Here is a 27,252-nt window from a genome sequence, read left to right as displayed (position 1 = left end):
ATTTGCATCAGTATTTGCAGTATTTTCATACTTTTATACTCTTTAATGAAAGGTGATACAAGGCGGAAGTCCGCGCCATTTTTCAGCAGTCGCGTCACATGACCAACGCCAGCGAATCAGGAAGGTGGATGTCACAGTGACGTTGTCCAATGACGACGCCAGCTAGAGCTCAGCACAGCGTATCCGCATATTCTCAATGTTTACACAGCACCGGACCAGACACGATCTAGATTGAATACGTGGACCCTGGTGGATTCCCGTTTCCCGGCGTTTCCAGGCGGTTTAATGTAAACGGACAGTGCATCCGCGAAGAAAACGAGACAGATACGGTCTAATGTAAACTTGGCCTTATTCTTCTTTAACCATTCCTTGGTAGAACGACTTGTGTGCTTAGGGTCGTTGTCTTGCTGCATGACCCACCTTCTCTTGAGATTCAGTTCATGGACAGATGTCCTGACATTTTCCTTTAGAATCCGCTGGTATAATTCAGAATTCATTGTTCCATCAATGATGGCAAGCCATCCTGGCCCAGATGCAGCAAAACCGGCCCAAACCATGATACTGCCACCACCGTGTTTCACAGATGGGATAAGGTTCTTATGCTGGAATGCAGTATTTTCCTTTCTCCAAACATAATGCTTCTCATTTCAACCAAAAAGTTCTATTTTGGTCTCATCCGTCCACAAAACATTTTTCCAATAGCCTTCTGGCTTGTCCATGTGATCCTTAGCAAACTACAGATGAGAAGCAATGTTGTTTTTGGAAAGTAGTGGCTTTCTCCTTGCAACCCTGCCATGCACGCCATTGTTGTTCAGTGTTCTGCTGATGGTGGACTCATGAACATTAACGTTAGTCAATGTGATAGAGGCCTTCAGTTGCTTAGAAGTTACCCTAGGGTCCTTTGTGACCTCGCCGACTATTACACGCCTTGCTCTTGGAGTGATCTTTGTTGGTCGACCACTCCTGGGGAGGGTAACAATGGTCTTGAATTTCCTGCATTTGTACACAATCTGTCTGACTGTGGTTTGGTGGAGTCCAAACTCTTTAGAGATCATTTTGTAACCTTTTCCAGCCTGATGAGCATCAACAATGCGTTTTCTGAGGTCCTCAGAAATCTCCTTTGTTTGTGCCACGATACACTTCCACAAACATTTGTTGTGAAGATCAGATTTTGTTAGATCCCTCTTCTTTAAATAAAACAGGGTGCTCACTTACACCTGATTGTCATCCCATTGATTGAAAACACCTGACTCTAATTTCACCTTCAAATTAACTGCTAATCCTAGAGGTTCACATACTTTTGCCACTCACAGATATGTAATATTGGATCATTTTCCTCAATAAATAAATGACCAAGTATAATATTTTTGTCTCATTTGTTTAACTGGGTTCTCTTTATTTACTTTTAGGACTTGTGTGAAAATCTGATGATGTTTTAGGTCACATTTATGCAGAAATATAGAAAATTCTAAAGGGTTCACAAACTTTCAAGCACCACTGTAAATGTCATCTTGGATATGAATGTCATGGCAATATTTGGGCTTTCAGTAATTTCTTTGAACTGTTTTTTCTGTGGCAGAATGATTGTATAGCATACATCTTTAATTAAAAAAAAAACACTAGCATTTGGTGCACAAGTTTTAATTTTTGGGGGTTTTCTGAAATCAACACAGGGTCAAAATTATACATACAGGGTAAAAAATTTGCATACACTCACTTAGATTATTAATTCAGAGGTGCTGAACCTTCCAAACTGTCTCTTATCTTGCCAAGGCCGAGGTTTCTTAACTTCCTGTTAGTGATCATGATTAACTACAGCTGGTAGCTTCTCTGTGCCTTCATAAAGAGGGTTTGTTTACAGCAATCATTGGATTCACCAACACACAATACAATGGGAAAATCCAAGGAACTCAGTGCAGATCTAAGAAAGAGGATCGCAGATGTACACAACTCCGGAATGTCTCTTGGAGCCATTTCTAAACAACTGCAGATCCCAAGATCAGTTCAAACAATTGTATGCAAGTTATTGTGAGGTGTAGTCACTTTGCCAAGCTACTTTGCTTCAAGAAAACCCAAACTGTCACCCTCAGCTGAAAGGAAATTAGTTTGGATGGTCATAAACTACCGGGAACCACCATGACACAGCCCTGCCATGAACTGGAAGCTGATGGATCACTATCTACAGATCACCATGGACTAAGAGGCTGCTATCCAAGAAATAATCCCCTGTTCCAAAATTGACACCTTCAAGCTTAACTAAAGTTTGAAGCTGACCACATGGACGAAGAAAAAGCCTTCTGGAGGATAGCTGTATGATCAGATGAGACAAAGATTGAGTTGTTTGGCCACAATGACCACCATGTACAGAGGGACACTGTACCAACTGGTGGTGGTGGTGGTAGGATCATCATGCTCTGGGGCTGTTTTGGGAACATTGCAAAAAGTGGATGGAATAATGAAGGAGGAGGACTACCTCAGAATTCTTCAGCATAAACCATCAGAAACTTGAACATGACTTAGGACTTGGGAGTTACAACAGGGCAATGAACCCAAACATGCATCAGAGCTGGTTATGGAGGATAAAGCAGGCTAACATTAAGCTTAAAACAAGTCCTGACTTCAACCCTAATTAAATTATATGGACCGTGTTTATAAGTCAAGTCCATGTGAAGAAAAAAAAATGTAATTGAACTCTATCAATTCTACCATGAAGAGTCGTGAAATATCCAACCAGAATTCTGCCAGAAGCTTGTTCATGGTAAACAAAAATGTTTAGCCACGGTGAATCTTGCGAAGAGACATTTTACCCAAATATTAGATGTGCTTTATGTATATTTTTGACCATGTATGCATAATTTTGACCCAGTGTTGATTTCAGAAAACCCCCCAGAAATTAAAACTTGTGCACCAAATTCATGTTTTTTTAATTAAAGATGTATGCTGTACTTTCTGCTACAGAAAAAGAACAGTTCAAAGAAATTACTGAAAGCCCAAATATTGCCATGACATTCATATCCAAGATGACATTCATGTCACTGTATGTAAACTTCTGACCACAGCTGTACCAGATAAAAAAGCCATCATCATCATCATTATTATTACTACATATACATACACATTCCTTTCGGGTGTTCAACACATCATTCTCTTTCAAATTTCTCTCAAAATGTTCCATATTCAACAAAGCAAACCTGGCAGCCATGTTTATTTACGAATTGTCATAGTCACTTGCTAGCGTGGAAGTTTTATGTCTCTGATGTGTCGCTTTTCCAGTTTTTTGATGACCATTGTTATGCTTTTCTCTTGTAAATATGCATGAAGAATAGCTAATGAAGTTTTGGTAGCCTTTTGGGCGTTCAACTCATCTTTCTCTTTCCCGGCAAACACAGAAATGATTGTGTGCAGCAGAAAACTCTTATTGGATATTCGCATCAGCTCTGATGTGTGATGTCATGTTGTCTTGACAACCATGCAATATCGTAAGCCATATTCAGTGCTCATTCTCCACTGAGTAGGGTGACATAATACATGTACGATAAGGGATCAAGTCAAGTCAAAGTCCCTTCCACGCCAGGATCTGCTCTTCCCAGGCAGTCTCCTGTCCCAGTACTACCCAACTCTTTAAGGCGCATGGGTGCGACGCCAATCTCTGTTTCAGTAGCCCTTGGCCTCTTGCCTATTATATAGCTAGGGTTACAGTGGGGGGCTAGTCCTCTGGTAACCGTGTGAGTTTGACTCCCCACTCGCATCTGTATTGCAGCATGCCTTGCCAAATGGCAGTCGGTACCATTTTTATGATGGTCTTTGGTATGATCCGACCGCTAGTAGAACTTGTGATCTCCCAGTCGAGAGGTGGACACGCTAACCACTAGGCCAACTTGAGGTAGGATAAGCGATATGCTAACAATATTGCATGCTATCAAACCAAATGAATGAAACCCACTAGAAGGGAATAGAATACATGTTTTTATTCAATGGAAAAGTGTCCTGTTTGTATAATAATTATGCAGAATGAATGTGTGTGAATGAGTTTGAGAATAAGTGTGTGAATATGTGTGAGTGTGTGCACGTATGATGCTATGTGATGGCCTGGAGTCCCAATTAGAGTGTATTCCCATTTCACACCCAGTGTTCCCAGGATAAGCTCCAGATTTCTCACAACCCTGATCAGGATAAAGCACTTCCTGAAGATGAATGAATGTTTGAATACTTCTATACATTCTACACGTTCACCATTTTCTGCAACGTGAACTAAAACAAAAATGATTCATCTTTGACTCATGAGCAATTTCAAAGAAAATCGTAAGTTAACTTGCACATGCATTTTCTAGACAACTTGAGATACACTGGAATTAGAGTTAAAATTCTCAGACCTGTGTTGACCAGCTTCATAAACTCCAGCGCATCTAATTTGTCATCCTGAGGACAGAAATGACATCATGTACTGTTTCTATAGCCAAACATCAGTATCTCATTAAAGCCAGTTTGTCAAGTTCGGCCTGCACTGACACCTACCGGTCCAGCTTCCTCATCAAACCACTTCTTCACCGTTCTCTCATCCTCAGGTGATGGAGGTGTTGACATGACAGTCTTAAGGACAAAAATATACAGTCTTAGTTTGTTAATGTGTGACTAGTCAGACTGCTGTAGCTGTGTTTGTCTTTATTTGCAGCACACACACTCACCTTGGTAACAGCAGTAGGACAGGTGGTCTCACGAACCCTGGAACAGAAGAAGAAGAAGAAGAAGAAGAAGAAAAAGAAGAGTTCCTGTACAGTTTCTGGTTTCAGCTGGATGTCATCATTTAATACACAGACCCTTAAATCTGCACTTGGATCTTTATTCTTTGTACTTTATTCATTTCAGTACCTACCACACCTGATTCAGCTAATTAACAGACTCAGATGTACTGTGAGCTGAAAAAAGAAAATTATTCAAAAATAAACTTTACTATAGACTTTACAGTTTATATATATATATAAACTGACTATAGCATATGGAAGTACAGTGGTGCAGTGGTTAGCACTGTGTCCTCACAAAAAGAAGGTTCTAGGTTTGAACCTCGCAGCAAACTGGGGCCTTTCTGTGTGGAGTTTGCATGTTCTCCCTGTGGCTGTATGGATTTCCTCCGGGTGCTTGGGTTTCCTCCCACATTCCAAAGACATACAGCTTAGGTCAACTGGCTACTCTAAATTGCCCAGAGGTGTGAATGTGAGTGTGAGTGGTTGTTCATCTCCGTGTTAACCCTGCGATAGATTGGTGATCTCGCAAGAAGTCAGCTGGGATTGGTTCCAGCTTCTACCGCGACCCTGACGGATAAGTGGTATAAATAATGGATGGATGCTCCTGAATGACATAACAGAAAATGCTGGCCCTAGGATTGGGAGATTGCAAGTTCAAATAATTATAATGCCAGTCATGGCTGGGAGCCCAAGAGAGCAGAATTGCTTGGGAGAAAGACAATGGAAAAAGGAAATATAGAAGAAAAAAAGAAAATGTACTTTCAAGCCATTTGAGTAAGACACAGTTGTGACAATAACAAAAGAAAACTGGAATAGATAAGAAAGGGAGAAATGCATAAAAGAACGAAAGAAAATAGGAAAAGTCAAAAGGAAGAAAACTAATGGAAGAAGAGGAAAAATACGGAAGAAGAATGAACATGAGAAACAACATGAAAGAAAAGTGAAAGGAGAGGAAAGAAAATGGAACAAAATTGGCCATGCTTTCTGGGTGGAGGGATGGAATAGAGTGCTCCGAGATGATGCTAAAAAGAGTAACCATGCGGTCGGCGCGGCCATCTTGGAAGTCACTCGCTCCAGAGCGCGCATAGAGTACACATCATAGAGTACACATTCACCGATTCGTTTCCGCGTTGGAGGGCTTAGAAGCTTTGATTTTTTAAGAATTTAGACATCTGAAGTGATGGAGCACTACTGTGAAAGTTTGGATAAGCAGGCACGGGAGCGTTATGCTGAGAAGGTACGTTTCATTGGGAATGTAGATCCATACACTGTTAGTGAGAAGGAATGGAAAGCTGACCCCAGCTTGTTGCCGCATAATTATCAATTATTTTAGTCAGTGAATAAAATGTAGGCCTAGTATGTAACTTGTACTAACAGCATGTGTACATAAACATTACTAGGCCTAGATCTTAAATGCCATTTGATGCAACAATGCACTGCAGTAGACATAAGCTACCTAATGTGACAAATATATCCATTAATCATTGCTGAAAGTACATAGAAAAGATAATAGTTTGTATCACATTTATTTTAGTAACTATGAAATTCAAGACAATTTAACCTACCGTACCTGTCACAAAGTGATCAGAACAAATCCGGATACAGTCTAGTCCAAAATTTGATCGGTTAATGGCAACCAGCCACTGTCGTCTCCTCCGCTCGCTTTTCTCCTGTGCTGCAATTCCCTGGTTAGTCACGACTTTAGGGAGTCTGGGGAAGCTTTTGCCACCCTTTTCCCCCGGCTACTACAGCCAACAATGACACACGTATTCGGCATTTTGCTTCGCTGAGCAACAACAATGCACTGACACAGCGACGTTTGACTTCCAATATGGCCGCCGCCGGGTTCGCGCTGATCTCGAAGCACTCTATAGTTTCCCTCTCCCCTGTCAATCACTGCAACACGAGCCAATCACAGTATGTGGAAGAGGGCAGACAGTGCTTTCTGCCGAGCAGCAGGTTAAAAGGATCCACACGTCTTGAAGGAAGCACGTGTCAGCCTTCACCCTCCCCAGATGGTAGCTCTTGAATGACAGAAGAGAGCTGGCTGGTGAGTGAGAACTGGCAGGTACCCAAATTGGGTACTAAGTTTTTTTTTTTTTTTCCGGTTCTGGGTCACTGCTCTTGCGGTCCACCGGTCGGAGCGCTGAGCGCTTTTCCTATTTTTATTTTTTCTTTTGTGTTTTGTTTTGTTTGTGCTTTTGGTTTGTTTGTTTTATTACACTGTCGGAATGTATTTTTCTGGAATTATTTACACGCTGGCAGTTTTACACATGTTGGTTTATTCGATTGCTGCTTCACCCTCGGAGACAATAAGGATTACATACTCGCAGGAGCTGCTGCTGCGTCTCAACCTTAGTCCGGTTCCATTCTCCTCCGATACTCTTCCTGAGGAGATTCAGAAACAAACATCCGAGGCGGGGGCAGCACGGTGGTGTAGTGGTTAGCGCTGTCGCCTCACAGCAAGAAGGTCCTGGGTTCAAGCCCCGGGGCCGGCGAGGGCCTTTCTGTGTGGAGTTTGCATGTTCTCCCCGTGTCCGCATGGGTTTCCTCCGGGTGCTCCGGTTTCCCCCACAGTCCAAAGACATGCAGGTTAGGTTAACTGGTGACTCTAAATTGACCGTAGGTGTGAATGTGAGTGTGAATGGTTGTCTGTGTCTATGTGTCAGCCCTGTGATGACCTGGCGACTTGTCCAGGGTGTACCCCGCCTTTCGCCCGTAGTCAGCTGGGATAGGCTCCAGCTTGCCTGCGACCCTGTAGAAGGATAAAGCGGCTAGAGATAATGAGATGAGATGAGACATCCGAGGCGGATCAGTCCAACTCCAAACAGAGACTTCACAAGGCGACCAGACGGGGAAAAAAGAAGGGAGGTATCAGAGCGTGACTTCGGCGAGCAACAGGTAAACAGCTGACACTGCCGTCAGTCATCATCGCCAATGTCCGCTCATTAAGGAATAAAACAGATGAACTTCAGGCTAATGTGAACCATTTGCATGAGTACAGGAATGCTTCTATTCTGGCGTTTACTGAAACTTGGCTCAACCATGGCAATGACAACAAAGCGCTGTACATCGATGGATTTGGCACCCCCATCAGGCTTGACCGTGACAGTGACATCACCAGTAAACAACATGGTGGTGGTGTGTGTTTCTATATCAACCCCCGGTGGTGTTCCACTGTCCAGGTCAGAGAGAAGCTGAGCACTCCAGACATTGAGCTCCTGGCTCTGTCTCTTCATCCCTTTTACCTTCCCAGAGAGTTCCCTCAACTCTTCTTCATCCTGGTTTACATACACCCCAAAGCTAACTCCACTTCAGCAACTGACCTCATCAAAAGCTCCCTGGACAAATTTGAACATTTATCCCCTGATTCCCCCAAATTCATTCTTGGAGATTTTAATCACTGCAGTCCTGGAAAATCTTTGAAAGGCTTTGAACAATACATCCATTGCTCCACTCGTCTGGGAAAGACACTTGATAGATGCTATGGTTCTGTCCCAGATGCCTACAGAGCTGTCACTCTTCCTCCCCTCGGCTCTGCTGATCACCTCACCATCCTGCTCACTCCTGCCTACATCCCAGTCATCAGGAAAATTAAGAAGGTTACCAGGACTATCAAGCAGTGGACTAATGAGAGTATAGCAAGCCTCCAGGGTTGCTTCGAGTCTACTAATTGGACTAACCTCCTTTCCTCTTCTGATGACATAAACGAACAGGTGGATGTCGTCTCATCATACATCAACTTCTGTGAGGAAAACATTATACCCTCCAAGACTGTTACCATCTTCCCTAACAATAAACCCTGGGTTACCAAGGAGCTAAAAACCATTATCAATAAGAAGCAACGGATCTTCTTCTCTGGGTCAGAGATGGAGAAAAATGAGGTTAATAAAGAGGTCAAGAGGGCTATTAAGATTGCCAAGCTTAACTACAAGAACAAAGTGGAAGAAAAGTTCTCTCATGGAAACCTCCGCTCAGCTTGGCAGGGCCTGAAGAGAATGGCGGCTGTTAACCTTCCTATCAGTAACAACTCTGTTAACATCCCTGGCGGTACACCAGCAGATCTCCCCAATGACCTTAATTCCTTCTTCTCCAGATTTGAGATCAACAACTCCACCCAGTTAGAGGACATCAGATCCAACTTCATACCTGATGACCTTTGCATCTCTTTCCCCACCACTGACGTAGTGAGGGCCCTTAAGAGGTCTAAGGCTAACAGTGCACCTGGAGCCGATAACGTCAGTGGCCAGGTCCTTAGAGATACTGTGCGGACCAGTTAGGGAGTGTTTTCCAGAAACTGTTTCAGACCTCCATCAACACAGGAACTGTCCCCAAATGTTGGAAACACTCAACAATTGTCCCCATTCCCAAGAGAAGCCCCCCCATGGCCCTGAATGATCTGCGCCCAGTGGCCCTCTCCTCCCAGGTGATGAAGGCTATGGAGAGGCTTGTCAGGCAATACATTCTCACTCTGACCAATTCACAATTTGATCCGCTCCAATTTGCATATCAAAGCCATAAAGGTGTCGACGATGCCAAAGCCTTCATCATCAACACTATTCACAGACACCTGGAGCTTCCCAATACCTCCGCCAGACTCCTGTTTGCAGATTTCTCCTCGGCCTTTAATACCCTGCAACCGCATATTCTGGCAGAGAGACTCCACTGGAACTTCAACATGAGCAGCGAGCTCATCCTCTGGATCCTGGACTTTCTAACCAACCGAACCCAGTGTGTCCGGATTAACAATAACCTGTCTGATCTCCTCACCACCTCCACTGGCTCCCCACAAGGCTGTGTGCTTTCTCCGCTGCTCTTCATTCTGTACACTGATGAGTGCAGATCAACGTACCCCAACTGTCGCCTGGTTAAGTTTGCTGATGACACAGTTCTCCTGTCCCTCCTGTCCGGCCCTTCCCTCCATCATGGACCCGCTCTTCAGCAGTTCGTAGAGTGGTGTGACTCTTCCTGCCTGGAGTTGAATGTTAGTAAAACTAAGGAGATGGTGGTAACCTTCTCCAGCAGCCAAAGGGAACTGGCGGCGGCTGTCACCACTATGGTCCACGGTTTTCTGGTCAAGACAGTTGAGGAATATAAATACCTGGGAACCATTCTGGACTGCCAACTGAGGTTCTCTTCCAACACAGAAGGGATCCTGAGGAAGTGCCACCAGAGGATGTACCTACTAAGGAAACTGAACTCTTTTTCTGTCAGTCAGAACATCTTGTTGACATTCTATTATACATTCACTGAAAGTGTTTTAGCTTTTTCTATATGCTGTTGGTATTACTCCATTACCGTACAGGATAGGAACCGCCTTCATAATATTGTCAAGGTGTGTTCTAAGATTATTGTACTTCCTGCTTGCCACCTGAATACTGTGTACGAGCAGCAGGCTAGTGGCCTGGCTCGTCGAATTCTTAAGGACTCGACTCATGCTTTGTTCCCGGCATTTGAGCAGCTGCCATCTGGTCGCAGATTCCGCTGTCTGGCCTGTAAGACCCAGAGGAGGAGAGCAACCTTTGTTCCAAGTGTTATTCTCCTCCTGAACTCTTAAGAAGTCTAAGACAGTTACAATAACTTAAGTCTTCTGTACAATACTCTAGTGCAATATCACATGTCCTGATGTGCAATATTACAATATCACCTTGTCACTTTAACTACAATGTCACTCTAATCATATTGTCATTTTAATTTTATCCACGCTTCATTTTATTTATTTGCCGTATTTTATCTGCTGCCTTTTTTTTTTTTGCCCACCCATTTTTGTGATTTTATTCTTTTTGTGATTTTATTTTCTTGCTCTTTTTTTTAATGTACCACTCTTCGCCCTTCTAATTACCCTTTGGGGATAAATAAAGTTTTGTCTGATCTGATCTGATCTGATAATATATCCAAAAAAAAGTATAATTAAACATAATTTCACAGAAGTGCAAATGGTCAGTACTGATGTTTAAAGGCTTTAAATCTGGAAGATAGATATATTGGGAAAAGAATACTGGAGATGGAGTTGCCAGGTAGAAGGAAAATAGGAAGACGAAAGATGAGCTTTATGGATGTGGTGAAGGAGGACATGAGGATGGTTGGTGCTACAGAAAAAGATACAGAGGACAGGAGGAACTGGAGGGACATTATCCGCTGTGGCGACCCCTAACGCGAACAGCCGAAAGAAGAAGAAGAAATTTGGAAAATAGAGTATTTAACGACTTAAATGACTGTCATTTTAAAAAGTCCCTTTAAACTCCCAGGACCCATCAGTATGCCAAGAGTTTCTCACTCTTGTAACTACATACACTATATGGACACAAGTGTTTTACTGGGAAATACACCACTCGTATTTTTCATACGAGCTCCATCCGGGACGTGGAGGACTCCATCCTGGACTCGTGAGGAAATCAGTGAATTGTTTTGATAAATTTGGGTACTTTTTGTTTGTGAATGTGTCGATATAATAAAAAGAAAATCACACGCTGTCTTGAAGATATGAAGTTCATCTACTCAAAAACTCGCATTTTTCATATGCAATACATCAAGGATCTGAGTGATGTTTAACAGTTATTCCATGAAATCGAGTCGTACATGAGCCAATAGCCGATAAGACGCATAGCGCCGAGTTGGCTATAAGCCATGTACGATGAGATTGAGTGGAATAATTGTTTTATTCTATGCATAGTCACTGGATTTTGAGAAACAGAGCATTTTTATTTTTTGCAAATTCAATAAATAAAAACTGAATACAAAACGTCCGACAAAGTAATTTCTGCTTAGAATGTAAACAAACCGGTGAAATCACAGGAGCAATTTGTGAAAAATGCTATAATAATAATTCTTGAAAAATAAAAAATTATATGTTCTTACCATCAAATACTTTAATTCCATATTTTGTTGCTTTTTTTGTATTTTTTGGGGTTTTGTTTTCAAGAAGAGTTTTTATTTTTCCTTCGGTTGGGTCAGAAACACGCTCCGCCATTTTCTTCTTCTTCTTTAGGGTTTTTTTAGTGGTTGGCAAACCAACTTAAAGGTTGCATTACCGCCACCAACTGGGCTGGAGTGTGGAACAGAGGATATTGGGGGGAAAAAACTATATTCTTTTAGCTATTTGTGTTTCTTTTAAATACTTGATAATAAAATGATATATCTGACTTGTTGCGCTCTGCCATTTTATTTTTCTTTACTTACAGTATATAAGCTGATAGCCTAGTAGTAGAGTAGCCAATCAGAACATGCGATTGCTCAGATCCAGTGAATATGGATAGAATAATTCCCGATATTTCACTCTGATGATGTCACCCCCAGTGTTTTCCTGATGACTGGACGGGCGTAGTCAAAATGGCAAACCAGTTCAAAATTAAAATTCGTTTGATTAACTTGAGTATTTTTTTTTGTGTGTAGATGTGTCCATATAATCTAAAGAACATTACATGGTGGCACGAATATATGAAGTTTATCTTCTTGTGTTGAAAATATTTTCACTCATTCGCTCCACTCACTCGTGAATATGTTCACCACTCAAAGATAAATGTCATATCTTTGCGCCTCCGTGTAATATCCTTGATATATTTCGTGTTACTTTCAATATAGTTACTGAATATTTACTGAAATATCAGTATGAAAAACTGAATAGGAAGCTGACAGTTTAACAGGCGATATTCAGTTAAAAACTCTAGAAATTCTGATTTATCGACAATTTTTAAAACTAAAATGGTAATGTAACAAATGTCAATGTAAATAACTATTTGTTTGTAAACTAAATTGTATGTGATATGAAGGTTTGGAAGAGATAAATACGAAATGATTAATGAATTATACAGACTAAACACAACTGAAAACTTAAAAAAATAAAATACACTTCCTGGGAATCAAAAGTAAGTCAAAATGAACAGAACTAATGTGTTAACTTTTTATTTTTGTAACAGTTTTGCATCTATAATTTAAGAGCTTGAGGTTGTTATAAGGAATAAGGCATAAAATCCTCATTCATTTCACTTCTTAAAAATTTGTAAAATTGTATGAAATGCCATGCTAGAGTGAGTAGCACCCCCCCCACACACACGCGCGCACACACACTACAGTATGCATAACACTCCACTGTACCCCAGTGTGTTGCCGTTCTTGGCATAGATGCGGAGGAAAAACTCCCCGGGCTTGTTGGGTCTCACTGTGGACACCACAATGATGTAGTGCCCTGGGTCCAAGTGCACTTTCCTCCACACAGCCCGTGTGTTACGATACTTTCCAGAGCGGCCCACCAGTGGGTTAGTAGCAAAAAACGCTTTGTTGAAAGAACCTGTGCTGTCCTGCAGCTATTGAGACAGATGGAGGAGTGGATTAAGTACTTATGCTTATGCAATTTAAACTGATCAGTTATATATGAAGTTTTACTCACCTCAGGAGGCACCTAAAAGACAAACAGGAAGTTCACAAAGAAAGACAGAGAAAGAAAGAAAAGACAGGCCTCATGAATTTCACAGTTTGAATACTATTATTCCAGTACACAGTAGTCCATTGCTAAGTGTTTTTATTTCATCAGTGATCAAATACTAATATATTTTGTTACAATCCTGTTTCCAAAAAATTTGGGACACTGTGTAAACTGGATATGAAAACAGAATGTAATAATCTGCAAATCATAGAAACCCTATATTTCATTGAAAACAGTACAAAGACAGCATATCAAATGTTGAAACAGAATTTTTTTTTGTTTTTTGGAAAATATATTCTCATTTTGAATTTGATTACCAGCAACACATTAAAAAAAACTGTGACAGGGCACGTTTACCACTGTATTGCATCACATCGACTTTTAACAACACTCTGTAAGTGTTTGGGAACTGAGGAGCCCAATTGCTGTAATTTTGAAAGTGAAATGTTGTCCCATTCTTGCCTGATATATAATTTCAGGTGCTCAACAGTTTGGGTCTCCTTTGTCATATTTTGCGTTTCACCAAATATTTTCAATGGGAGACAGGTCTGGACTGCAGGCAGGCCAGTTTAGCACCCAGACTCTTTTAACATGGAGTCATGCAGTTGTAATATGTGCAGACTGCAGTTTGGCTTATTGTCTTGCTGAAATAAGCAAGACCTTCCCTGAAAAAGGTGTCGTCTGGATGGCAGCATGTTGCTCCAAAAGGTGTACATATCATTCAGCATTAATGGTGCCTTCCCAGATATGCAAGCTACCCATGTCATGTGCACTAATGCCCCCCTATACTATCACAGATGCTGACTTTTGAATTGTGCACTGATAACAACCTGGATGATCCCTTACCTTTTAAGCCATTTTGCATTTCATACATAGCATCATGAGGATCTGAACTCAAACCCTTTCAATCATAGAGCAAATGCTTTTCTGTTGCACCACTCAGGACATGCCTTAAATAGTACTTCTTTAATTGCCATTCAGCACCTTGTAGGCCATGGCAATAATAGTGCTTAAATATTAAGCAATAAAAAAAACCCAAAACAACAACAACAACAAAAACAATAAAAAAGGTAAACAGTCTGACTGATAATGTAGATCAAAAGGTAAGGTTTGTAATGGTTAACTGGTTTGAGCTGCATACAATTTTAATGACTTTTTTCCTTCATTGATCCCGCCCCATTTCCAATCATGTACACAAAGTTCTTACCCAAAGCTTATGATGGTTCAGCATGTGATCTAAAGTTACCTTGAGCAAGAACTACCACAACGTCACTTTCAAGCGCACTTGGACATTCAACTACTTGAAAGCTAAATTACAACTTTATATACTGTACGTGCAACTTTTCCTCATTATGATCTACACTCACCGGCCACTTTATTAGGAACACCCATCCACCTGCTGTTTTATGCAGTTCTCTAATCAGCTGATCCCTTGACAGCACCACAATGCATAAAATCATGCAGATACAAATCAAGAGTTTCAGTTAATGTTCACTTCAAACTTCAGAATGGGAAAAATTGTGATCTCAACGTGTGACTTTCACTGTGGCATGGGTATTGGTATGAGCCAGATTGACTGGTTTGAGTATTTCAGAAACTGCTGATCTGGAGTTTTCACACACAACAGTCTCTAGAGTTTACACAGAATGGTGCAAAAAACACTGAGTGAGCGACAGTTCTGTGGGTGAAAACAAGCGTCTTGTTGATAAAAGAGGTCAGAGGAAAATGGCCAGATTAGTTCGAGCTGCCAGGAAGGATATAGTAACTCATAGAAACTCTTTACAATCGTGGTGAGCAGAAAAACATTTCAGCATGCAACAGCAGAAGACCACATTGGATTCCACTCCTGCAGCCAAGAACAGGAATCTTAGAATCAAGAGCAAGTTCCTATTAAAGTGGCTGGTGAGTGTATAAGGAGGTGAAAGGGCTTTGGGAGTGTGTCTATAAAATGGCTGACAAGAAGCCAATCCAAATACAAACAAACATTCCGGACAGTAAGGCAGGTTTCCAAACTTTTTTTTTTGAGCTAGGTAATACAATTGTTCTGAAACAATGGCTTAAACTATTTTTTATAATTTCTACATAATTGTAGAATAATTGCACATAATTCTACATTGTTATATTAGTAAGAAGCTTTTACTAATGACAAAGTGTAACAATGTAGGCGGCACGGTGGTATAGTGGTTAGCACTGTCGCCTCACAGCAAGAAGGCCCGGGTTCGAGCCCCATGGCCGGCGAGGACCTTTCTGTGCGGAGTTTGCATGTTCTCCCCGTGTCCGCGTGGGTTTCCTCCGGGTGCTCCGGTTTCCCCCACAGTCCAAAGACATGCAGGTTAAGTTAACTGGTGACTCTAAATTGACCGTAGGTGTGAATGTGAGTCTGAATGGTTGTTTGTGTCTATGTGTCAGCCCTGCGATGACCTGGCGACTTGTCCAGGGTGTACCCCGCCTTTCGCCCGTAGTCAGCTGGGATAGGCTCCAGCTTGCCTGCGACCCTGTAGAACAGGATAAAGCGACTAGAGATAATGAGATGAGATGAAAGTGTAACAATGCATCAGTGCCTCACTTTGTAAATGTGGAAGCCGATATACAGGAAGTGGATTTTGTCTTTCAGTCGACGGTCTTTCTGCAGCAGTTCTATCAGTACCGTGTACTTCTTCATCTTCTGTTTTTGTTTGTCCACAGTGCTCTTTGCCTGGGCTGCAGTGCCGACATTATCATCATCATCATCACCATCACCATCTGACTCATCCTCTTCGGTCTCCACGTCCTCCACGTCCTGCTGCGACAGAACCAAATGGAACTGAGGGTTCTTCCAGAAAGTTTCTATTGGAAAAAAAAAAATTTAAATTAAGACAAACAGGACATTGAGAGGAAAAAAAATTGGTTTATTTATGTTGTGATAATCACATCATACCGTAAATATTTTGTAATAATGTTTTGTGATTTTTACTAATTTACATATATTCAGTGAATTCATTTAATAATAATAATAATAATAATAATAATAATAATAATAATAATACACTGACTTGGGTATCTGCGGCTGCCCCCTGCAGAGCACATGGGCACCCAGGATCCCTTGTGGGAGGTCAAGGACCAGGAGGAGGTGTTGGTGGCATTACCTCCTTCTCCAGCATCAGGATCCAAACTACACAACTCCACTGTGTCAAACAGCTTACAAAAGTCTTGCACCCCAATCCTATGTACACACACACACACACACGCACACGGCTGGGAGTCTACAGCAAAATATAATATTACATGCAAATAATGTATTGTGTAGTTCAGTTGTATGTAGCTGATCATTTCCTTATATCATTTACATTGCAACATCTGCACACAGTTGTTCTATCACTTCCTCTTTTAGTTCCATCCATCCATTATCTGTAATTGCTTATCCTGTGCAGGGTCACGGGCAAGCTGGAGCCTATCCCAGCTGACTATGGGCGAGAAGCAGGGTACACCCTGGACAAGTCACCAGATCACTGTCAGCCCCCACAGAACTTGATCAGGCAACTGAATGCTTAGTCAATGTTCTGCTATACTTTGGATAATGTAGCTCCACTTAAAAGGAAAATGATTAGAGAAAAAAATTAGCACCCTGGTATAACGATGACACTCGCACTTTAAAACAGACCACTTGAAAAATAAAATGCAAATGGTGTCAAACAAAATTGGTAGCTTTCAAATTAGCTTGGAAGGAGAGCTTCCTGAAGTATAGAAAAGCTCTTAGTGCTGCTCGATCAACATATCTCTCCTCCCTAAAAGAAGATAACAAAAATAATCCTAGATTCCTATTTAAAACTGTAGCAAAATTAACCAAGAAAAAGACCACTATAGACACATGCACACCTGCAGTATGTAGTAGCAACAACTTCATGATTTTTTTAATGACAAAATTGAGAATATCCGACAAAAAATTCAAACTACTAATTTCAGGTCAGACAACTTAAGTGACAATTTAAGTAACCCTGTAGTTAACAATATAACTGCATCAGATCAGCAATTAGAATGTTTTACTCCCCTTAGAGAAATCGAACTAATTTCATTAATCTCCGCATCAAAATCCTCAACTTGTGTACTAGATCCCTTATCTACACGACTATTCAAACAGATAATACCTGAAGTAATTTAACCGCTTCTAAAAATAATAAATTCTTCTCTTACGATTGGCTATGTACCTAAATCCTTTAAACTATCAGTTATCAAACCCCTGATTAAAAAACCTGACCTTGATCCCTGTCAGCTGTCCAATTATTGGCCAATATCAAACCTCCCCTTTATCTCCAAGATCCTAACTGTCGCATAACAGTTATGCTCATATTTACATAGGAATAACATCCATGAAATGTATCAGTCAGGATTTAGACCTCATCATAGCACAGAGACAGCATTGGTTAAAGTAGTAAATGACCTATTGTTGACATCTGATCAGGGCTGTGTCTCGCTGCTTGTGTTGCTTGACCTTAGTGCAGCATTTGATACCATTGATCATTCCATTCTTTTGGATAGATTAGAAAATGTTGTAGGAGTTAAGGGGATGGCCCTCCTCTGGCTCAGCTCTTATTTAACTGATCGCTATCAATATGTTGATGTAAATGGTGATTTTTCTAGACATACTGAGGTAAAGTTTGGTGTTCCACAAGGTTCTGTCTTAGGCCCACTGCTTTTTTCTTTATATATGTTACCTCTAGGTTATATTATTCATAAGCATGATATTAGTTTCCACTGTTAGTTTCCACTGTTATACTGATGACACACAGTTGTATGTTTCTGCAAAACCAGATGATAAACACCAGCTTAATAGAATTGAGGAAGGTATAAAGGACATTAGACACTAGATGCTTATGAACTTCCTTCTGCTTAACTCTGACAAGACAGAAGTACTTGTACTAGGACCACATGCAGCTAGAAGTAGGTTTTCTGATTACACAGTAACTCTGGATGGCCTTTCTGTTTCTTCACATGCAGCAGTAAAAGACCTCGGGGTGATTATTGACCCCAGTCTTTCATTTGAAACTCATATCGATATCACTACCCGGATAGCTTTCTTTCATCTCAGAAATATTGGTAAGATAAGAAATATAATGTCACTACACAATACAGAAAAACTAGTTCATACTTTTGTTACTTCCAGGTTGTATCACTGTAATGCCTTACTGTCTGGATGTTCCAATAAGTGCATAAACAAGCTCCAGTTAGTTCAAAATGTAGCAGCAAGAGTCCTTACTAGAACTAGAAAATATGACCACATCACCCCTGTCTTATCCACACTGCACTTGCTCCCAATCAAATTTTGTATTGATTATAAAATACTATTATTGACCCTTAAAGCGGGCGGCATGGTGGTGTAGTGGTTAGCACTGTCGCCTCACAGCAAGAAGGTCCTGGGTTTGAGTCCAGTGGCCGGCGAGGGCCTTTCTGTGTGGAGTTTGCATGTTCTCCCCGTGTCTGCATGGGTTTCCTCCAGGTGCTCCGGTTTCCCCCACAGTCCAAAGACATGCAGGTTAGGTTAATTGGTGGCTCTAAATTGACCATAGGTGTGAATGTGAATGGTTGTTTGTCTCTGTGTCAGCCCTGCGATAACCTGGCGACTTGTCCAGGGTGTACCCGTACCCCGCCTCTTGCCCATAGTCAGCTGGGGCCCCAGCTAGCCTGCGACCCTGTAGAACAGGATAAGCAGCTACAGATAATGGATGGATGGTGTGAGGGAAATTTAATGGACGAACATTATTACTCTCTGTATTTCTGTATGTTGAGCTCAAGTGACTTAGTGAACTGAGAAAGATGTTTTTCCACATGCTGTAATCGCCTTTCTGTGGCCTTGGTGATAAGCAGGGTGCCTGAGTTCTCAATAACTACGCATCCGCCTGCACATACCAGAGCACGCCAGGTGCACGCTTTAACAAAGCTTCATAGAAAATTTTGAGCCAATCACGTGAAGACACAAGCAGTGACCGAATGCCTTTAGAGTATAATAGATAACAGCCACTAAAACACAACTCAGAGTGTGCGTACTCTCGGCATCATTGAAGTGATGTCTTCTTCTTCTCTCTTCTTCCTCTTTCCTTTCCTATTTTATATATCTGTTTTATATGATCTACTATAATAAATAACTGAAAAGACGACTGCTAAGTGTTCTGAAGTGTTTATTAGAAATTTCCATTACAATTTGGCGTCCCCTGGGTGGGCCCTATGCGTCTGATCCTTGGACGACGGAACACTCCCAAGGCTACAGTGCGGAGCTGAGAACTCGGACGAGAGACCAGACTGTCAGGGCTCACCGAACCAGTCAGTGATAACTTTGCATTCTTGTGTAAAGAAATTAGTGGAAACAGTATTTAAAGAATGATACAAGAAATGGACAGAGATTTGTCCTAGTATTTAAAGAATGATATAAGAGACGGACAGAGATTTGTCCTAGTCAATGAAGACTGATATAAGAGATGGACAGAGATTGTCCCAGTCAAGGAAGACTGATATAAGAGATGGACAGAGATTGTCCCAGTCAAGGAAGACTGATATAAGAGACGGACAGAAGTTTATCCGAGCCCAGGAGGACTGCTAAGCTGTGGTACCATCAATATGTTTGCCGAAACGGATAAAACACAATTTTGAGACAATAAACCGCGAGTAGTTTATTGGGTTGTGTAAGAGAAAAAATCAGCCCAAGTGATGACTGGGTAACGGCTCACCTACTTGAGCGAAGGGAAGTACGGGTGCGTGTTTCGACGGACTCACGTTCAGCGATGCGTAACTGGGAGAGAATTGAGTTTTGCTCCCTTTGTTCTGTGTGAACAACTGGCCCGTTGGAGGAACGGGATAGAGAGGTTCGATTACGAAGTCGCAAAGACACACCAGTGTGCACGCAAAATATTGATGAATTAACAGAGTACTGTCCTCCTCCAAATTCTGAAACAGAGAAACAGATTTTGTACACATGCGTGAGTTGTCTTTGAGGTTGTTGTGCTAAATGATACCTACTTTAGTTTAAGGCAAATGTCAGATAAATTGTTTACTAATAAGAATGCACCTAAAGGATTATTGTGTCGCATTCTTGGACATAGTCCAACTTGTTCTTCTTGTGATCCTAATAAAAAAAACTCAGCCATTGTTGTCATAACCTATTGATATAACAGTGTACAATGAGGAACAGAAACGGTAAGTTCGGGAAAGAAAAGAAAAAGCAAGTAAGCCTGAAGCTACATGTACTATAATAAGAATTGGATGTTCCTATGACAGCCCAAACATCCAGTTTATGAAAGCCTCATATGGCGAGGATTATTTGGCACAGTTTGACATATGGGTAAAGGACTTAGGATTCCCTGAGAAGGACAGTTTTAGTCCCAGGCAGATAGAACGGTTAGAAGAAAAGTTGAAATGGAAGGGAAAAGAAGAGTCTGCAGATAATGTTGTTTTTAGGGGACTGGAGGGCATTTTCTGCATGGAAAGAAGAAACACTTAAGAGAGAGTACAAAGAGAGAAACGACAGGCAAGGCTCTCACCCTCTTCTCAGTGTTTGAAATTTCAGATGGACCCTGACCTGGAGTCTGCCCCACCACCCCGACACACACTGCCTCCTCAGCAAGGCGGAGCATCACTCCCACAAGCGCTTCACCCACAGAAAGGGGGAGAAGTCGAGACAAAGAAAAAAACTGAGCCTCTGGAATCTCTCCCAGCCTACCAGCCACCTCCAGCGTCAGCGCCTCCCCTCGCTTCTCCATCACACACGAGAACCGGTCTTGCATATGGCGACGGAAGAGACACCCTCCTGGACCTGACCACATGCTCACCAGTGGGTCCACAAGGCCGTAACCTAAAGTCTGAAGTCCTTCATTTTCCAATGATGGAAGTGGCTGGAGCTGACAGCGTACTTTTAGTCCACAGACCCTGGACGACAGTTGACATGAAGGAAAGCATGGCTTCTCTTCCCAATGTGAGAGAGGTAGGAGGAAAGAGATTTGGTAATGACCTGTTGATATTTTGCAGAGAATTCCGACCAACCACCCATGAACTTCACCGCCTACTCATGATCAAGATGGGTATAGATTGGAGCAAAGTTTCCAAAGAGTGGCCGGAAGCTGACCAGCGAGCGACTACACCAGACTGGAGCGCGTCTGGCAATGGTGAGTATAGAGATACCATCACAGCTCTCTGTGCTCATCTGGACAGTGCTTTTCCCTTGAACATAGACATGACTAAGATCAGTATGTGTAAGCAAGAAGATGGAGAAGATGTGTCAGCGTTTCTCGCCCGTCTCACCGCCATGCATGAGAAACACAGTGGCCTGACCAGACCCGTGATCCTGGCTGGAGTGGAAGACACTCCTGAGGTCTGGGAAGCGCACCTGCGGAACAGTTTCATGAACGGTATGAATCCAGCAGTGGCCAAGTCAGTAAAGCAGCTCTGTCTCCTGTGGGAAACCACCAGCCTCACCAAGATCGAGCAGTACGCTGTGCATGCAGAAAAGCTGCTGAAAGAGAAGGAGAAGACAAAGTCAACACAAAGAGACCAAGACCTACACGCCGCCACTCTCACTCTTCTCCAGACTGCTCAGCCTGGACCTAGAGGAAGAGGTCGAGGTAGGGGCCGAGACGGGACGACCTGGGGTGGCTCGTCCTGGATAAAAGGCGCAACCTGCTACAACTGCAATCAGAAGGGACACATTGCTCCAAATTGTCTCCACAGTAGCAGCCAGAGGCCCTGTGAGGAGTACAGCAAAGCAGACTGACGGGCGGACTCCGGGAACGGGCCCCACACAGAGAACGGGGAGGTAACACACACACACCTGATGATACACATAGACAGGAGCATTCACATAATGTTAAACACATTAGTAGCAGCACCTGCATGCAACAGCAAGACTACACAGAAATGCCCGATACACCAGTCCAGATATATGACACCTGAAGTTGCATTAAGTTTGTTAAAATACACAACTACTCCCTTCTCTAAACTCCCTTGTATGCCCCTCACTGTATGTGGGCATGTGTTAACCTTTTTAGTAGATTCTGGAGTAGGACACTCAGTGATACAACATGGGGTACTTCCAGTTGACCCACCGCTCAGCTCAAATTCTAATCAGACGATGGGCATCTCAGGACGACCTGTAACCGAAACGTTCTCAGTCAACCTCCCGTGTAAAAGCGAGGGAGGAATAGTTACGTCCCACTCATTCCTCATCTCACATACATGTCCAATAAATTTGTTAGCACATGATTTAATGTGCAAATTAGGAGTAAATCTCACGTCCACTCCAGATGGACTAACTATTGAAGTAAGTGAAATGTGCGGTGTGCAGTATGGGTTTGGAAGCCCTCTGTATGTGTATGTCTGGCGGCTCTGCTCAGATCAACTCACACAAACTCCAAAACACCTTGTACAGCTCGCACACTTGAACACCTCATCAGTTGACACAGATTATATGAAAGAGGAAGATTTGCATTGTACAGCACATGTCCACCAAGGGCAAGATGTGGAGTTTGAAAAGACTTGGTTTGCAGACCCCCATGCACGTGAAAGATTGACCCTCAAAACTACATATTGGTCTAAACATTATTGCGCTGTGCAGGTCCATTTTACTCGTTGTCCAAACAGCTGCATCATTGTTCATCGCAGTGTTCTCAAAACACGTTATGTGTGGCCTCGTGTCAGAGGACTCTGAGGTCGGCTGCTGCCAACATGATTTCTTTGACATCATTAATTCTATACGCCATGTCTCATTAGCAAAGCCGCGAGCCGCCCATTGGAAAGACATGGGGAAATGGGTCAGGAAGTGCGCAGCCAATGATAATGAATGGTCCCGAACAGAGGACCCTAGTGTGTTGTTTTGTCAAAGGCTTGGGGTCTACAAGCAAAGTCAGGCTATGTGTGTGCATGTTAAGCGCAGCGTAATATTAGCCACTGATGACCGGGATCCTGGGGAACCCGGCCATAGTGCCCTGTTTGTCTCTGTTTCCACAGGCATAACTCCAGCAGAGGTGCACCCCAAATTGGTGGGAGTTCCAAATTCCGTTTGGGCAAAGGGTAAACATGATGTGGGCCTAATAAAGAATGCTGAACTAGTGGTGATCACCCCCAAATCAGATTTCAGGCCTAAACAGACCCAATACCCACTCAAACCAGAAGCAATCGCAGGTATAAGACCGGTCTTTGATTCATTGCTGAAGGCAGGTGTAATTGTCCCTTGCCAGGACTCTCCAGTGCACACTCCTATTTTTCCAGTTAAGAAGGCAAGAAAACTGTCCCAGCCCGATGAGTGGAGGTTTGTCCAAGATCTGCAAGCAGTCAATGCTGTGGCTGTCCCACGCGCGCCTGACGTCCCTAAAGAGTGCTCTGCAGACCACACCCACTCTGGGACTGCCTGACCCCAATAAACCATTTGTTCAAAGTGTAGATGAAAAGAAGGGTTTTATGACCTCTGTTCTTTTGCAGAAACACGGGGATAGATTGAGACCTGTAGCCTACTTCTCCAGCAGGCTGGATCCAGTGGAGGCTGGACTTCCTGTTTGCCTGTGTACAGTTGCTGCAGCTGAAAAGGTGGTAACTGCCTCCAGAAATATTGTGGGGTATTCTAACCTCACCCTTTTGGTCCCACATGCTGTCTCCCTGCTTCTGTTGGAGAAAAAGACATCACATTTGTCAGCACAGAGATGGTTGAAGTATAACACTGTCATACTTGATATGCCTAACATCATTGTGAAATGTTGTTCTGTTCTGAATTCTGCCTCTCTTCTCCCTACAGAGGACGATGGAGAGCCACATGACTGTGTTGCTCTCACTAACGATTTTTGTTCCCCCAGGGCAGACTTAAAGAGCGACCCTTTGGAAAATCTAGACATGGTCCTCTATGTGGATGGTTCAGCCTCCAGAGACTCAGAGACGGGAAAGAAGAAAGTAGGTTTTGCCGTAGTCTCAGATCACGAGGTCCTCAAGGCGTCGTGTCTGTCCTCAAACCTGTTGGTGCAGGCCACAGAGCTCTGTGCCCTTATCGAGACATGCAAATTGGCTGCAGGGCAATCTGTCAATATTTTTACGGACAGCAGGTACACATTTGGCGTTGTGCACAATTTTGGCACCATTTGGAAACACAGAAATTTTCTCACTAGCACAGGATCTCCCATTGCACATCATAAACTGGTCTCTGAGTTGTTGGATGCTATTCTACTCCCTAGAGCCATTGCTGTGTGTAAGTGTGCTGTCCATACTAACAATACTGATCTTGTGTCTCAAGGGAATGCCAGGGCAGACGCGGCAGCTAAGTGTGCAGCCTCAGCTTCCAGTTCACCCTCTAACCTTGCTTTTCCTCAGGTTTCTACCTCCTGTTTACAGCTAGCGGACCTTCAGAGCACTGCCACCCAGGACAAGAGACTAGTCTGGAAACGGGCCGGCTGTATCTTTGCAAACTCGGTCTGGGTTTGTCCCTCGGGCCGTCCCTGTCTACCAAAACACGTGTTCCCTTTCTATGCAAAATTGGCACATGGGCTCACCCATGTGTCAAAAGGGGGGATGGTAGCAGAAGTAACAAAGAGATGGTTCACAAAGGGGTTTTCAAATTATGCTGCGAAATTTTGCAAGCAATGCTTGATATGCGCACAACATAATGCAGGTCAAGGTATCAAACTAACTCAAGCAGCACACCCAATACCAGACAAACCATTTGATCATCTCCAAATGGACTTCATTGAACTGACACCTAGTGAAGGGAAAAGGTATTGCCTGGTAATAGTTGACATGTTTTCAAAATGGGTTGAAGTATTTCCCACAGCTAAACAAGACTCAGAGGCAGTAGTCAAAGCACTCCTGAGAGATATAATTCCTAGGTGGGGTATACCTAGCAAAATCTCAAGTGACAATGGAATACCCTTTGTTAATGCAGCCCTAAAGAAAATAGGAGGATTCCTAGAGATAGACCTGAAACAACATTGTGCCTACCATCCTGCCAGTGCGGGAGCAGTAGAGAGGGAAAATGGGTCCCTTAAAAATAAACTAAGCAAAGCTTGTGTAGAAACAGGGCTAGAATGGACAAAGGTCCTCCCTGTAGTACTCACACAAATGAGGATGCAAATTAGACCTAAGCATGGGTTAAGCCCATTCGAAATTCTGTTTGGATGAGTACCCAACATGGGGATAGGGCCAGCCCAAGGAACACTGCCGGACACCACACTGTGTGATGATGCAATGTTGACTTACTGTGGAACATTGTCCTCTGCTTTGAAATCTATCCCCAAACAGGTAAAAGAAGCACTTCCCAAACCCCCTGAGGGAGCTCTGCACGAACTACAACCAGGGGATTGGATCATGGTGAAGGACTTCCGACGAACCAAGTGGAACAAGCCACGGTGGAATGGCCCATTCCAGGTCCTGCTCGCAACCCCAACGGCAGTGAAGGTCACAGGCAGAGTGACGTGGATCCACGCTAGCCACTGCAGGAGGGTTCCTGAACTGGCTGAGCAGGAGGGTTCCTGAACCAGCTGAGCAGGAGGAAGAGGAAGGCCTATGTGACCAGACACTGACTAAAGCTTGTGAGGAAGAAAGGCATCACTATATGGAACAGTGCGAGTATCACATCAATCACGCACGCACCCTCAATAGGGAAGAGTATTTCAGTGTCTAGCCGATAGATAAGTCTTAGGGTTTCGAGTTTCCTCCAAGTCCCGGTGAGGTGGGACGAGGGCTGATAGGGACGAGGGTTGGTGCCCGCCCTCTGAGCACCAACAAACGTCAAGAAGGGCAAGGGTTAACTCGGAGACATAGTTAACATAAAATGAAGGGGGTAAATCATTATAAGCTAGGTCTAGTCATGGGCCTGAGCATCCTGATCCTGCTGGGGCTCACGGGAGGATTCGTGTGGTGGTCAATACAGGGAACCCAGGCTGATACAGAGTCGAAGACAGTTGGTTTAGTGGATGGAAGACTCTAATTCTATCCACCATACCTGTCCTGGGCTTAGTGATTGTGATGCTATGTTTGCTCCCTGTTTTCTGTCAATGTTGTATGTCTGTGTTTCGGAGGCAGCTGACAAATATTGGTTACTAGATGGTGAAAATAGACTCAGACGACTTGCCTGACTGGCCTCCAAACCCACACGAAGACTATAACCCACAGTTCGATGACATCAGCACAGTTGACATGAAACTAGTCCTGACTTAAAACACTTTCATTATGATTGTTTCCTGTTCTATTATTCCTGATCTATGTATATGGCTTGCTAGCATTTATTTTCTATCTATTTATTTCTGTCTATGTCTTACAAAACAGCCTTAGCATTATCCCTGTACACTCAATGACATGTTAAGTCGAATCTCTCTGAGAACTCTTGTCACTGAAACTGTGTACAGTTCTTTTCTTTTAGCAATTATTATCCTGTAGGATAAAAAGGGGGGAAATGTGAGGGAAATTTAACGGACGAACATTATTATTCTCTGTGTTTCTGTATGTTGAGCTCAAGTGACTTAGTGGACTGAGAAAGATGTTTTTCCACATGCTGTAATCGCCTTTCTGTGGTCTTGGTGATAAGCAGAGTGCCTGAGTTCTCCATAACTACGCATCCGCCTGCACATACCAGAGCACGCCAGGTGCACGCTTTAACAAAGCTTCATAGAAAATCTTGAGCCAATCACGTGAAGACACAAGCAGTGAGCGAATGCCTTTAGAGTATAATAGATGACAGCCACTAAAACACAACTCAGAGTGCGCGTACTCTCGGCATCATTGAAGTGATGTCTTCTTCTTCTCTCTTCTTCCTCTTTCCTTTCCTATTTTATATATCTGTTTTATATGATCTACTATAATAAATAACTGAAAAGACGACTGCTAAGCGTTCTGAAGTGTTTATTAGAAATTTCCATTACAATGGATGGACCTTTAAAGCACTGAATGGTCTCGCGCCACAGTATCTGAGTGAACTTCTGGTTCTTTATGATCCGTCACATCTACTTAGATCAGAAGGTGCAGGCTATCTGCTGGTACCTCAAATAGTGAAGGCTACATCAGGGGGCAGAGCCTTTTCTTACAAAGCCCCACAGTTATGGAATAGCCTTCGAAGTAGTGTTTGGGAATCAGACACAGTCTCAGCATTTAAGT

At 42.8% G+C, this 27,252-nt stretch overlaps 1 protein-coding gene across 1 annotated transcript in view; it reads right to left on the bottom strand.

The window, feature by feature from the left end:
• Positions 1 to 27,252, bottom strand: part of capn12 (calpain 12) — an 84,390-nt gene that overhangs the window by 24,568 nt on the left and 32,570 nt on the right. Inside the window, exons 9-15 of the mRNA XM_060923379.1 lie at positions 16,197 to 16,366; positions 15,731 to 15,990; positions 13,129 to 13,140; positions 12,837 to 13,045; positions 4,686 to 4,722; positions 4,516 to 4,590; positions 4,374 to 4,419 (exon numbers count right to left, since the gene is read on the bottom strand). Of these exons, the coding sequence (XP_060779362.1) occupies positions 4,374 to 4,419; positions 4,516 to 4,590; positions 4,686 to 4,722; positions 12,837 to 13,045; positions 13,129 to 13,140; positions 15,731 to 15,990; positions 16,197 to 16,366 (809 nt within the window). The remainder of the gene's footprint in view (positions 1 to 4,373; positions 4,420 to 4,515; positions 4,591 to 4,685; positions 4,723 to 12,836; positions 13,046 to 13,128; positions 13,141 to 15,730; positions 15,991 to 16,196; positions 16,367 to 27,252) is intronic.

The sequence above is a fragment of the Neoarius graeffei genome, chromosome 6 (assembly GCF_027579695.1).
Source record: "Neoarius graeffei isolate fNeoGra1 chromosome 6, fNeoGra1.pri, whole genome shotgun sequence".
Lineage (NCBI taxonomy): Eukaryota > Metazoa > Chordata > Actinopteri > Siluriformes > Ariidae > Neoarius > Neoarius graeffei.
The sequence above is the reverse complement of the archived record's forward strand: the minus strand, read 5'-3'. Positions and strand labels throughout refer to the sequence as shown.